The sequence below is a fragment of the Dreissena polymorpha genome, chromosome 16, assembly GCF_020536995.1.
Source record: "Dreissena polymorpha isolate Duluth1 chromosome 16, UMN_Dpol_1.0, whole genome shotgun sequence".
NCBI classification, from domain to species: Eukaryota; Metazoa; Mollusca; class Bivalvia; order Myida; family Dreissenidae; genus Dreissena; species Dreissena polymorpha.
In genome coordinates, this window is record NC_068370.1 from 44327252 (window position 1) to 44342507 (window position 15256).

Genomic DNA, 15256 nt, shown 5'->3' on the forward strand with positions numbered 1-15256 from the left:
GGACTACACTTTAGGCACATGCTAATCTAGGACTACACTTTAGGCACATGCTAATCTGAGACTACACTTTAGGCACATGCTAATCTGGGACTACACTTTAGGCACATTCTAATCTGGGACTACACTTTACGCTCATGCTAATCTGGGACTACACTTTACGCTCATGCTTATCTGGGACTACACTTTAGGCACATGCTTATTTGGGACTACACTTTACGCTCATGCTAATCTGGGACTACACTTTACGCTCATGCTTATCTGGGACTACACTTTATGCTCATGCTTATCTGGGACTACACTTTACGCTCATGCTAATCTGGGACTACACTTTACGCTCATGCTTATCTGGGACTACACTTTACGCTCATGCTTATCTGGGACTACACTTTACGCTCATGCTTATCTGGGACTACACTTTACGCTCATGCTAATCTGGGACTACACTTTACGCTCATGCTTATCTGGGACTACACTTTACGCTCATGCTAATCTGGGACTACACTTTACGCTCATGCTAATCTGGGACTACACTTTATGCTCATGCTTATCTGGGACTACACTTTACGCTCATGCTAATCTGGGACTACACTTTACGCTCATGCTAATCTGGGACTACACTTTAGGCACATGCTTATTTGGGACTACACTTTATGCTCATGCTAATCTGGGACTACACTTTACGCTCATGCTTATCTGGGACTACACTTTATGCTCATGCTAATCTGGGACTACACTTTACGCTCATGCTAATCTGGGACTACACTTAACGCTCATGCATTTAGCCCAGATTTCCTAGAGCAAGACTCAAATGTATATTCCTACTGTTTTCACTTTCAGGTGGTGGGTTTGGTAACATGTCCATGTTCAGTCCTGGTGGACCTCAGCAGCCACACAACTTCTCCTCCTTCCCTACCCCCGCACCAGGTAACAGAGAACATATCAGGACGTTTACTTTTATCATAGTTAGTGCCCTTTTCCAGTCTCAAAAAAAGAATAAATTTGAAATTTATCCCAAATGATTGTTTAAAATATCTGATTAAAATCGTCAATCCATTTTTTTAATTCAACATGCCAGATTATCTCCCTATCAATCTCTATGGGTTAAACCTTTACAAATATAATTAACACAAACAATATTTTGTATTTTATATTATTTCAAAATAATGTAAACAATATATTTAAATTTCCACTTTTTAATCATAATGGCAAAACTGATACATAGTCAAATTAGTTTATACAGCTTTGTCAATTGAATACAATTGTATTCCTTCATTTGAGCCCCTAAGAAATCCTCCCTCGCCCCCAACAAGTCTTGGGTATTGCACTGTGCATTGGACAGCTATTATTCAAGTGTGGTAATAAGTGCACTTCAACTTTTGAAACATTATAAGTATTTTGAACTTAATGTAAAATGTTGCAAATTATGCTGAAGTTGGTCAGATAGTTGTGTGATGATCTGCCACATGCATAACCATGGAAAGTCAAGCCTTAATATGCCCTCCATTAAAGAAGGCAGCATATAGCAATTGTGCTGTCTGTCTGGCGCAGGTTTTGTTACTGAGCCATAACTTTGCTTTGTATAGATAGAGTTAAAACTATCATGGCACAATGTTCATCATTATTAGTCGTCATTCAAAACCTGTCTACTTTCCTCAAAGGTGGAGGTCAAACTTAGAGGTCAATTGTCATGTTTCACCATTTAACAGCTTTAAAAGTCCTGTCTCAACCATGATGTTGCCATGTATTGAATGACTTTGAAATAACTGAAGCTTAAATGTAAATCATTACAAGTCAAAGTGTTGTGTGTAAAACTTTTCTCCATAACACAAAGGTCATATTGGGTCATAAAACAACTTGAATATTCATTTCTCAGCCATGGCATTGCCATATATTGATTGATTTATTAATAACTTGGCTTAAATGCAATCCATCGTAAGACAACTTGCCCTGTAACACTTTTCTTCAGACCTCAAAAGTCAAGGTTACTGTTATATTTCGAATTTGAAATTTTGCCATAAAACAGCCTGAATGGATTCATCATGCTACTTAAAATAAGTAACCACTAATGAGCAACTGCACACACCAGAAGTTTGTGTGAAAACCTGTGACCCTACCACAGAGGTCTATGATATGTGTCAAAGGTAAACTTCGGTCATAAAACAACTTTTCGTGGCTATATATTTGTCATTCTTTATGGAATTTACAAATAACAACCGTTTGGAGAACAAGTGTGGTTTTTATTCCCCTGAAGGAGGGCATATAGTGATCGGACCGTCCGTCCTTCCGTCACACTTTGCGTTTAGGTTTCGCGTTTAGGTTTCGAAAAATGCTCATAACTTCTATGTCTCTTCAGATAGCAACTGGATATTTGGCATGCATGTGTATCTCATGGAGCTGCACATTTTGAGTGCTAAAAGGTCAAGGTCATCCTTCAATGTCAAAGGACAAGAAAACAAAATCAAAGCGGCGCAGTAGGGGGCATTGTGTTTCTGACAAACACATCTCCTGTTATCACCTGTCTCATTACCACGAAGGTCATGGTCACACTTAGAGGTCAAATATCAAATTTGACCATAAACTGCTTGTTTTGGAAATGAGCAGTTTTTTAACAAAAGTGGAATTTAGAGCTGTATTTGTATTATAAGGCTTGATTATTTTTTCTTATAATCAAAATCATGCATATTTTACCAAAAACTGATTTGATACTTTTTTTGTTCACCTACTTGGAAAATGTGTCCAATTAATACCCCAAAATAACAATATTTTCCTTAAAAAAATAGTGCAAGTGGCAGCTTGTGAAAAAAGCACAACAGTTATTTATCTTAATTGTTACAAGAAGAAAAAAAGGATATATATTTGCATGATTTACTCAGGCATGCATCCTAACCAAGCGTCTACACCGCTGATGTATGGGAACCAGACCATGTACCAGCATATGGACATGAGCATGAGTGGGGGACCAGGATACATGCAGAACATCACATTCTCTGGAAAGCACAACGGAATCTGTCTGTACCTGTCTCGTATCCTCAGGTAGTGTTCCTTCTTCAACTTTATTCATTTTGAAAGGTGTAAAAAGGTTTATATCTGAACTACACATGGATTTTGTTCCTTATTGTGATCATTGTGAAATGAGCCTCGATCTTGGAAAATGGGGCTTAATGCAATTTTCGGTGTCTAGAATGCCTTCATGTTGCATAGTGTGAACATTCAATTGCATGCATTGATTTATGAGCAAATTATTTCTGCCTTTTCTGACTTAGCAGAACCCTAGAATTGTGCACTTTGGAGTGAGAGGTTTAGGTGCAAGATCTTGATTTGTCTAGATATACTATTGTCATATCTTTATAACGAATCTTTTGATCTTTAAAACAAAGTGTCTTTCTTTCAGACCTATTTGGGAGTCCATGGTGACCAAAGAATATCCATGTCAGACACCGCAAGGAAAACTGATCTATGTAAGCAATATATAGTGTGTCATAAAATGAACATGCCCAGTAATTGACACATAACCATGTACATGGTTTCAAATTTAATCATTAGCTTTTAAGAAAGTATCTGGGAAATAAAAAGGTAGTCCACTGTTTAAAAGCAGTGATACAAAACTTAAGGAATCTGGCTTAATACAGTAAATAAAGAAAAAGTAAACCAAACAAAACGTGTAACTGATATGATGCTGTTATTTTATAGCTCCATATTTTAAAACCCCTATGATTTTCCAGAAGGAAGCTATTTTAACTGTATGAAAAAAAAAAAAAAAAAAAAAAAAAAGTGAAAATTTCAATAATGGTAAATTATATATGAACACTTCCTTACTTGTGTGGAAAAATTAAGATTTAGACGAATTGAAGGTAAGTCACCTTGATGTACAGGTTATTTTTTTCTCTTCTTTGTGACCCGCTGAAAATCGGCCCTTTCTGCTCTGATTTTTTTTCCCCTCAGGTGGTACATTTTCCCCTAGATTTCATTCCCCCCCCCCAATTTTTTTTTTAAACGTTTAAATATATAAGTTAACCTGATCCAGTGTAGAAAATAATAAAATATTGCATAATTAAATTATCTGTTAGAGCGATGTCGGCAGTCCCCGGATGCTTTAAAGATTATTTTGGATTGTTTTCTTAATATCCGAAAGTGCCGAACGATTTTGAGCTGGTTACCTAAAGCAGCCGTTTATCATCCTTTTCGTCTATATTGCTAAGTGTTACTCGTTTTAAAATTTCATGTATGCTAGGAACCATCAAGTAACTATTGTCGGGTCAGTTCGGATACCATCGGGTCTTTCAAATACCTATAAGGTTTAAAAAAAAACGATACAAAACACAGACAAATCTTTAGTTAAACATTGCGTTATCAAATTGTATTCACTTCTTTTTTGAGACTGTCCATTATACAAAAATACAAATAGTTTAACTGACAATATTAACTCGTATGAAAATATTGTAAACTAGCTTAATCTTTTATGAAATTATTTCATGATAAAAAAATTTCATTTTAGTCACGTAACACTTTAATTATGTCAGATAACCTACGCTTTTTACACCATTGTTCATGTGAACATTTTTGCAATCAACAGGAACACGAACTCAACAGCAGTACATCATTCAAATACTAGTAATCAGTAAATCACGTGATAATACTTAAAAAGCATCATTTATAATTGTGTCTCAGATGCTTCAAACATGTTGTCAATCACACATCGGACAAACAAACTCCATCTTTGCTTTTTCTTTCTCGTCCAACAACCTATATTCTGGCCTGTTGGCACACATATAATGCCAACGTGTTTGACAATTTTCACACTTAACCCATCAAGACGGGTGTTGAGCACCCCGGTTACATGTACATACAGGGCACATCTCAATTTTGCCAACAGTTCTTATCAGTTCATATTTAGTCCGTCCATAACCAATACGTGACATTTGTGTCAGCCACTTGACTATCCTCTTCTCCTAAGCAGCTGTGAGAACTGTATATGGCCCCATAGTGCATTCGATGCTGGAATGACCCTTAACCTTGTCAAATATCGTTGACCTTGGTACTTTGTAGAGCCTGGATGCCTTTAAGTAGCTATTAGAATTACTTTTCACTGCTCTAACTGAGTTTTCCAGGGCAGTATTGGCATACTTTTGTGGACGACTAATCCTAGAAGTAAAATACAGTCTTAATAACTTACCCAATACATAGGAACAGGGTCAGGCAACACACCAGGCTGATAGAATTAACTAAATATTTGACTTTTGTGTTGTTGTTTTTTTTTCTTAGAAAGGTATACATTGACAAGATTTCCTTATTTCAAAACCATTTATATTGACACATGGTCAATAGAATATCAATTGCTAATGTGAGTACAAGATTTTACATACATTTGTATCAAGTTTCATTTAAAAAAAACAGGTATCCACAAGAGCCGACTATTGAATTTTATATCGGCTCTTTCGGATACCTCCGTAATACCCATATTAATCGTGTGACGTCACATTTATACTTGTCACTTATGACTTTAACCTCTTTACATAACATAATTCACTTGTACGCTGTCAAGCTTTAATCTAAACAAAATTATTCGAAAATAATGTCTTCAAGGTTGCTTAGCATACCCAGTAAGAAAATGAAAGAACATTCTTACCTTCAGAACAAGTGATTGTTTTTCTAGTTTTTGAAAATATACGCGCCTTGAAACTTTGCAAAACCGGAAAAGAAAAATCTCGCTTTCTGCTCATGCAAAGATAATGACTTTCAAGAGGTTAAATGTGATCTTTTTTCTGATTGTCTAAAAGTATCCGGACTTAGACCCTATTCGGAGAAGCCCGACGCCGCTCTACCTTGAATTTGTTTCAAACAGTAAAAAATGTTAAATTGATTATTTAAGACTTTCCTTATTTTCCATAAAATCCGGCGTTTTGCGCGATTTTTAGCTCGACTATTATATATGAAATATATAAAGTGGAGCTATCCTACTCCTCCCCGCGTTGGTGTTTCCGTTTCCGTTAGCGTGCAAATGTTAAAGTTTTCGTACTACCCCAATTATTTTCATTGTCCCTTGACATATTGCTTTCATATTTTGCAAACTTGTTTACCAACATGGCCCCAACCTATAAACAAGAGCAGACAACTCTATCAAGCATTTTTTAATAATTATGGCCCCTTTTCCACTTAGAATATATATAGCAAATGTTAAAGTTTGCGTACTACCCCAAATATTTTCAATGTCCCTTGACATATTGCTTTCATATTTTGCATACTTGTTTACCATCATGACCCCAACCTATAAACAAGAGCAGACAACTGTATCAAGTATTTTGACAAAATTATGGCCCTTTTGTACTTACAATATGCATATTATTGATAAATCTATGTTAAAGTTTGCGTACTACACCAAATATTTCCTGTGTCCCTTGACATATTGCTTTCATATTTTGCATACTTGTTTACCATCATGACCCCAACCTATAAACAAGAGCAGACAAGTGTATCAAGCATTTTGACCGAATTATGGCCCCTTTTATACTAAGAATATGCATATTATTGATAAATCTATGCTAAAGTTTGCGTACTACCCCAAATATTTCCTGTGTCCCTTGACATATTGCTTTCATATTTTGCATACTTGTTTACCATCATGACCCCAACCTATATACAAGAGCAAACAACTGTTTCAAGCATTTTGACAGAATTATTGCCCCTTTTATACTTAGAATATGCATATTATTGATAAATCTATGTTAAAGTTTGACAAAACAACACTTACAATGCACTCCGCTCAAACCATCCTCCACGGCCCGGCCCCCCAGACCCCCCCCCACCCCCCCCAATTTTTCTTATTTTTCAAAGATCGTCTATTAAATGATCACCCACCCACATTATACCCCCCTCTCCCCCCCACCCCCCCCAAAAATAATAAATAATTATTATTTATTCTTATTTTTGAAAGATCATCTATTAAATGATCTCACACCCACACCCCCCCCCCCCCCCCACACTCCATGATGGCTTACGTTATACTGTCAAGCACTCGAATAGTCGAGCGCGCTGTCCTCTGACAGCTCTTGTTTTCCCCAAAATCGAAAGCTTTGCGGGATTTTTTTCCCCTAAAAAAAGGCCAGGCCTTTTCCCCAAAATCAAATAAAAATCCCTGATGTATGTTTTCAGTTGACCTGTAACTTTGCGAGTGAAGACCTGGGTGTCATGCTTGACAACATTCGGGAACTCTCTGACTTTGTTGACTTCAACTCTAAGTTTGACATGGGTCCAACTGGCAATAGCAGGTAACCACACTTCATCTGTTATATTTTCTAATATAAACTTAAATTGATAAAAAAAATATATAAGAAAATTAAACTTAAAATTGTGAATGACAAGTTGACTTTAAATTATTTATATTTAATTTGCCACATTTCCTAGGCATTTATGATTTTCTCATTTCAGATTTGGGAATTTTTATTTTCCTACAAATTGGAAGGCATTTAAACGTGTTATGTCATTCTGATTTAACACAGGTCTTGAATATTTTGTTTTAAGCTTTTTTAAAATGGCTTAGTGGTTCTTGCTCAAACTCGCAGCTAAATGACTGTAATGTGTCTAATGTGTAATGATCATAAAGAAAGGAATTTTGGATGGGACCATTTTTTCCAGTATTTGTGAACCTTTGTCTATTTCTCCATTTTAGAATTGTGTGCAATAAATTCCTCTTTATTTGCTTGCAAGATTTTGATCAAACTTTTACATCTTTATCTTCTTGATGTGTAGATAATCCTCAAGAAATTAATTTTGGTTTCAGAATTATGTCAGTCATAATTTTTTGGGAGTATTGAGTTTATAAAGATGATGTTTGTTGAAAGCAAGCCCTTTATAATAAAACTTGGTGCTTTATGTGTTCCAGCATGATTCCAGGGGGCACCAGTGTCATATATATATGTCTAGTTTCTTTCCAATTCGGTTGAAAATGAGATTTATTCAGTATATGAAAACAAATCCCTGTTCATTATGTTTGTGGTTTATTATTAAGTTTGGCAAGTAAAATGTGTGGGATAGAAAAAAGCGTAAGTTGAAAACCCAATCGCTAATGCCATACATGCCAGACGTTCCGATCTCGGCGGGACAGTCCAGCTTTTGGGATCTTTGTCCCGGCATCTCGATATGAGACAATTTGTCCCGACATTTGTTAAAAACATTGTTAGGTCTATTAGTTCCCAATAAAATTCGCTTTTCGAGCTCTTTCTGGCTAAAACTTATCATCACTAATCCCTTTATTGCCCCCAATTAACAACCCACTTCTACTACTCAAGTGCATCAGTGTTGTTTTTGACACCTTATCAGTGATTTATCGGCAACTTATTGATTTAATCAGCATTCATACCATGGTGTTTTTATGATCGAGGTCGCTAATTGCTATCAAAAGATGTATCATACAGAAATTTACGCCACCTGTCAAAACACCGATTTTCTACATCAAACAAATTGAATGCTGACCAATACACATTGATGTTTCTCACAAATTACCTTTCATTTTTGACTGATTTTCAGAAAATAGTTTGTACATATTTCATCAATCTAAATTTAGAGTTAATTTAGGATTGGTTGAATAAGAACAGTGCTCGATGCGCTCACATCGTGTCACGCGATTTACATATGTTTAAGGGGATATCCCTGTACCAATTAGATGTCAAATCAAGGCATATGGGTATACCCCTCATTTCAGTTTATGGAGTGTGTTTACTTCCGGAAAATGGAGAACGTCTGTATTCACGAAATTCTGAACACACACTTATCGTCAATATTGGGCAGAAATTTAGAGTTTTTGTAAGTAATATACTGACTATTGACTAAAGAAAAGGTGAAATGATTGATCGTTTTAGGTGTCCCGCTTTTTGGTCAAATGTCCCGACATTTTTGTATGGAAAGTCCCGAATTGGACCTGAAAAATTCTGGCATGTATGGCTAATGCTTTCAACTGTTGACTTGGTTTATAATACCCCCCACAAACGAAGTTTAGGGGGGTATATAGGAGTCAGGGTTTTTTATCTGATTTTGGGGAAAGGGCCTGGCCTTTTTTGAGGGGAAAAAAACGCGCAAAATGCCGGATTTTGGGGGGAAAAATCACGCGAAACGCCGGATTTTGGGGAAAATAAGGAAAGTCTTAAATAATCAACATATTTTGCTGTTTTTAAAACAAAATCAAGGCAACAGATAATTTAATTATGCAATATGTTATATTTTCTACACTGGATCAGGTTAACTTATGTATTTAAAGTAAAAAAAAAAAAAAAAAAAAATTTTTTTTTAATTTTTATTTTTATTATTTTTTTTTTTAAGGGGAAAAAAATGAAATCTGGGGGAAAATTTACCTGCTGAGGAGAAAAAAAATCTGAGGGGAAAGGGCCGATTTTCGGCGGGTCCAAAGAAGGAAAAAAAGCCCTGGGAGTGAACTTGTCTGTCGGTCGGTGGGTCAGTCGATCGGGTCTGTCGGTCTGTCTGTCGGTCCGTATTAAGTGTCCGCTCTCTAATTCAAGTAGTTTTCATCTGATCTTCACCAAACTTGGTCAGAAGTTGTATCTACATGATGTCTAGGCCAAGTTCGAACATGGGCCTTGCCGGGTCAAAAACAAGGTAACGGGGTCACTTGGTGCGTTTTAAACATTCAGCATGCTGTCCGCTCTCTAATTCAGGTAGTTTTCATCTGATCTTCACCAAACTTGGTCAGAAGTTGTATCTACATGATGTCTAGGCCAAGTTCAAACATGGGCCTTGTGGGGTAAAAATGGTTATGTTTGCTTGAAAAACATGGCTGCCAAGGGGCGGGGCTTTTTTCCTTATATGGCTATATATGGCTATTGTAAAATCTTGTTAACAATCTAGAGGCCACATTTATTGTCTGATCCTCATAAAACTTGGTCAGAAGATTCATCCCTATAATATCTTGGATGAGGTCGAAAATTATGCCGGTTGGTTGAAAAACATGGCCTCCAGGGGGTGGGATATTTTTCCTTATATGGCTATAGTAAAACCTTGTTAACACTCTAGAGGCCACATTTATTTTCCAATCTTCATGAAACTTGCTCAGAAGATTTGTCCCACTGATATCTTGGATGAGTTCAAAAATGGTAACCTTCGCTTGAAAAACATGGCTGCCAAGGGGAGGGGCATTTTTCCTTATATGGCTATATATGGCTATAGTACAATCTTGTTAACACTCTAGAGGCCACATTTATTGTCCTATCTTCATGAAACTTGGTCAGAAGATTCATCCGAATTATATCTTGGACGGGTTCAAAAATGATGCCGGTCGGTTGAAAAACATGGCTGCCAGGGGGCAGGGCATTTTTTCTTATATGGCTATATATGGTAAAACCTTGTTAACACTCTAGAGGCCACATTTATTGTCCAATCTTGCTGAAATATGGTCAGAAGATTTGTTTTAATGATATCTTGGATGAGTTCGAAAATGGTTACGTTTGCTTGAAAAACATGGCCGCCAAGGGGCGGGGCATTTTTCCTTATATGGCTATATACATTTATGTAAGGCTATAGTAATATCTTGTTAACACTCTAGAGGCCACATTTATAGTCCGATCTTCATGAAACTTGGTCAGAAGATTCATCCCAATGATATCTTGGACAAGTTCAAAAATGATGCCGGTTGGTTGAAAAACATGGCAACCACGGGGGCCGGGCTATTTTCCATATATGGCTATAGTAAAACCTTGTTAACACTCTAGAGGTCACATTTATTTTCCGATCATCATGAAACTTGGTCAGAAGATTTGTCCCAATGATATCTTGGATGAGTTCGAAAATGATTTTGGTTGCTCTAAAAACATGGCCACCAGGGGCGGGGCATTTTTCCTAATATGGCTATATATGACTATAGTAAAACCTTGTAAACACTTTAGAGGCCACATTTATTGTCCAATCTTCATGAAATTTGGTCAGAAGGTTTGTCTCATTGATATCTTGGATGAGTTCGAAAATAATTATGTTTGCTGAAAAAAATGGCTTCCAAGGGGCGGGGCATTTTTCCTTATATGGCTATAGTAAAATCTTGTTAACACTCTAGAGGCCACATTTACTGTCCGATCTTCATGAAACTTGGTCAGAAGATTCATCCCGATAATATCTTGGACGAGTTCAAAAATGATGCCGTTTGGTTGAAAAACATGGCTGCCAGGGGGCAGGGCATTTTTCCTTATATGGCTATAGTAAAACCTTGTTAACACTCTGGAGGCCACATTTATTTTCTGATCTTCATGAAACTTGGTCAGAAGATTTGTCCCAATAATATCTTGTTATCTCAGGTGAGCGACTTTTGGCCTTTCAGGCCCTCTTGTTTAACATTCAGCATGGTGTCCGCTCTCTAATTCAAGAAGTTTACATCCAATCTTCACCAAACTTGGTCAGAAGTTTTATGGAGATGATCTTAAGGCCAAGTTAGAACATGGGCCTTTCTGGGTCAAAAACTAGGTCAAGTGGTCACTTAGTGCGTTTTAAAAATTGAGCATGGTGTCCGCTGTTTTTTGTGAAGACGACATGCAAAATATTATGTGTCAATGCGGCATGTGGGGGTAATAGTCATGTCTGTGACAAAGCTCTAGTTGTTTTTCAGCATGGTAGGTCCTCCATACACTCCTCACATCATGGGCCATATGGACGAACAGACGAGAAGAAAGCTTCAAAGTAAGATAGCACATAGAATCACCCATCAAAGATGATAGAGTATTATATAAATATATATGTTTGCTATTATCAGAGAGTCTGTTTTTGGTATACCACTTTTTATTTGCGATCTAATCATCTATCTATAATCCCAAAGTTCTTTTATAAAATCATCATATTGTAGATATGTTTGTTAGCAGAATATCTCTTTCAAGTTCCATACCCTGCAGAATTTTTGCAAACAGAATTTGTGGAGTTGTAGCCCTTGAATGACCTAATTATGACTTTTTTCGGCTGACCAAACCTGACAGATTTCATTTGATCATATTAAAGTTGGCTAAATGTGTTTGGTTTGATCGCATTTATTTTGGCTTGCATGCATGGAAATCTTCAGGCTTATTGAAACACTTTTCTGGGTGGAACCAGTACTTGGACTCTTTAGTTTGCGATTGAACCCATGACCTCCTTGCTGCAAGGTGGCCACCATATCCACCATATTATGTTTGAGGTTCCCATGCTTGTCAGCCCTTTTTTAGCCATTTTGTGCAAAAGGGTCTTATGTCATGTGGCCAGCATAGCTCCAGACAAGCCTTTGCATCTGTGCACTCTGGCCAAAAGATACCATTTCCACTAAAAAGACCATTAAACATTGCATGACTTCTTAGTGTATAGGGCAGCTCAGGACCAGACAGCGCAAATGCGCAGGCTGGTTTGGAGCTACGCTGGTCACATATGGCATAATACGGGTTTTAGCATGATGTGGCACATTTCTACCATTGCTGCTGTACTTAACAGTTGAGGCAATGAAGATAGAGCGCGCCTCCCTGCAGCACATCCAGGAGCTGATACATCGGGTGGAGGAAGTGCTGGGACTGCTCAGAGTGCTTATTGACCACCAGTTCCACACTCTTGCTTGTACCCTTACACAGGTAGGCTGTATCTTTATGCCCCCATCCACCAGTTCCACACTCTTGCTTGTACCCTTACACAGGTAGGCTGTATCTTTATGACCCATCCACCAGTTCCTCACTCTTGCTTGTACCCTTACACAGGTAGGCTGTATCTTTATGCCCCCATCCACCAGTTCCACACTCTTGCTTGTACCCTTACACAGGTAGGCTGTATCTTTATGCCCCCATCCACTAGTTCCACACTCTTGCTTGTACCCTTACACAGGTAGGCTGTATCTTTATGCCCCCATCCACTAGTTCCACACTCTTGCTTGTACCCTTACACAGGTAGGCTGTATCTTTATGCCCCCCATCCACCAGTTCCACACTCTTGCTTGTACCCTTACACAGGTAGGCTGTATCTTTATGCCCCCATCCACCAGTTCCACACTCTTGCTTGTACCCTTACACAGGTAGGCTGTATCTTTATGCCCCCCATCCACCAGTTCCACACTCTTGCTTGTACCCTTACACAGGTAGGCTGTATCTTTATGCCCTCATCCACCAGTTCCACACTCTTGCTTGTACCCTTACACAGGTAGGCTGTATCTTTACGCCACCATCCACCAGTTCCACACTCTTGCTTGTACCCTTACACAGGTAGGCTGTATCTTTATGTCACCATCCACCAGTTCCACACTCTTGCTTGTACCCTTACACAGGTAGGCTGTATCTTTATGCCAGCATCCACCAGTTCCACACTCTTGCTTGTACCCTTACACAGGTAGGCTGTATCTTTATGCCACCATGTACCAGTTCCACACTCTTGCTTGTACCCTTACACAGGTAGGCTGTATCTTTATGCCACCATCTACCAGTTTCATACTCTTGCTTGTACCCTTACACAGGTAGGCTGTATCTTTATGCCCCCATCCACCAGTTCCATACTCTTGCTTGTACCCTTACACAGGTAGGCTGTATCTTTATGCCCCATCCACTAGTTCCACACTCTTGCTTGTACCCTTACACAGGTAGGCTGTATCTTTATGCCACCATGTACCAGTTCCACACTCTTGCTTGTACCCTTACACAGGTAGGCTGTATCTTTATGCCCCCATCCACCAGTTCCACACTCTTGCTTGTACCCTTACACAGGTAGGCTGTATCTTTATGCCCCCATCCACCAGTTCCATACTCTTGCTTGTACCCTTACACAGGTAGGCTGTATCTTTATTCCCCCATCCACCAGTTCCACACTCTTGCTTGTACCCTTACACAGGTAGGCTGTATCTTTATGCCACCATGTACCAGTTCCACACTCTTGCTTGTACCCTTACACAGGTAGGCTGTATCTTTATGCCACCATCTACCAGTTTCATACTCTTGCTTGTACCCTTACACAGGTAGGCTGTATCTTTATGCCCCCATCCACCAGTTCCATACTCTTGCTTGTACCCTTACACAGGTAGGCTGTATCTTTATGCCCCATCCACTAGTTTCACACTCTTGCTTGTACCCTTACACAGGTAGGCTGTATCTTTATGCCACCATGTACCAGTTCCACACTCTTGCTTGTACCCTTACACAGGTAGGCTGTATCTTTATGCCCCCATCCACCAGTTCCATACTCTTGCTTGTACCCTTACACAGGTAGGCTGTATCTTCATGCCCCCATTAAGTGGCATTGCAAACATTGCACATGTCCATCCATCTGTACATCCTAAAGCTTGTGTTTTGAACTTTTCGTTTAATTGCTGGGTGAATCTTTCTGAAACTATCACACCTGAAAAGTGAAGATGAACTTGAAGGAGGAAATTTTAAGAACCACGGCCTTTTGTCTTTTTTTCCACTTAAAGTGAATGTCCTGAAATAACTTGAACTCATCGCCTCTAAAACTGTGTGGCGGTTTGGCTCCAACATAAAGATGTTGATCTTTTGGGATTCCCTTTGTCAGTTCTTGATTTCAGTCTTCTCCTAAACTGCTTGTTGGGTTTTCTTGAAACTTAGGAGGAAATATTCATGGTTCTTGGATGACCTTCCAAAGCCAAATATTTTAATCCACCCTCCAAAAAGCAGGAGAGGGATTAAAGGAAGGCAGAAAGAAAACCAACCAAGCAGTTTAGGAGATGACTGAAACTGTTATGTTCTCTTTCTTTTACTCTTTCACAATAGGTTCCCTTGATTTAACATTCTCACATGTATAGTTTTAACTGTACACTCTTATTTATTTGTTCTGTTGCATTTGCACTCATAAAATATTTGTTCTCTTGCTTTTATACTTTATACTCAAAACAGGTATATTCTCTGGCTTTTACATTCAACACAGGTATATTCTCATGCTTTTACATTCAAAACATGTATTTTCTCTTACTTTTACATTAAAAACATGTATTTTGTCTTGCTTTTACATTTATAACAGGTATTTTCTCTTGCTTTTACACTAAAAACAGGTTTATTCTCTTGCTTTTACATTCAAAACATGTATTTTCTCTTACTTTTACATTAAAACATGTACTTTGTCTTGCTTGTACATTCAAAACAGGTATTTTCTATTGCTTTTACATTCAAAACAGGAATTTTTTCTTGCTTTTACATTCAAAACATGTATTTTCTCTTACTTTTACATTAAAAACATGTTTTTTGTCTTGCTTTTACATTCAAAACAGGTATTTTCTATTGCTTTTACATTAAAAACATGTATTTACTTAGCTTGCACA

At 38.0% G+C, this 15256-nt stretch overlaps 1 protein-coding gene across 3 annotated transcripts in view; it reads left to right on the forward strand.

The window, feature by feature from the left end:
• The window catches only part of LOC127862641 (nuclear pore complex protein Nup155-like), a 76897-nt gene that overhangs the window by 37245 nt on the left and 24396 nt on the right, over positions 1-15256 (forward strand). For all 3 annotated transcript variants that reach the window (XM_052401845.1, XM_052401846.1, XM_052401844.1), the window contains exons 16-21: positions 838-924; positions 2874-3033; positions 3392-3458; positions 7150-7265; positions 11600-11670; positions 12445-12578. In XM_052401845.1, coding sequence (XP_052257805.1) covers positions 838-924; positions 2874-3033; positions 3392-3458; positions 7150-7265; positions 11600-11670; positions 12445-12578 — 635 coding nt within the window. The remainder of the gene's footprint in view (positions 1-837; positions 925-2873; positions 3034-3391; positions 3459-7149; positions 7266-11599; positions 11671-12444; positions 12579-15256) is intronic.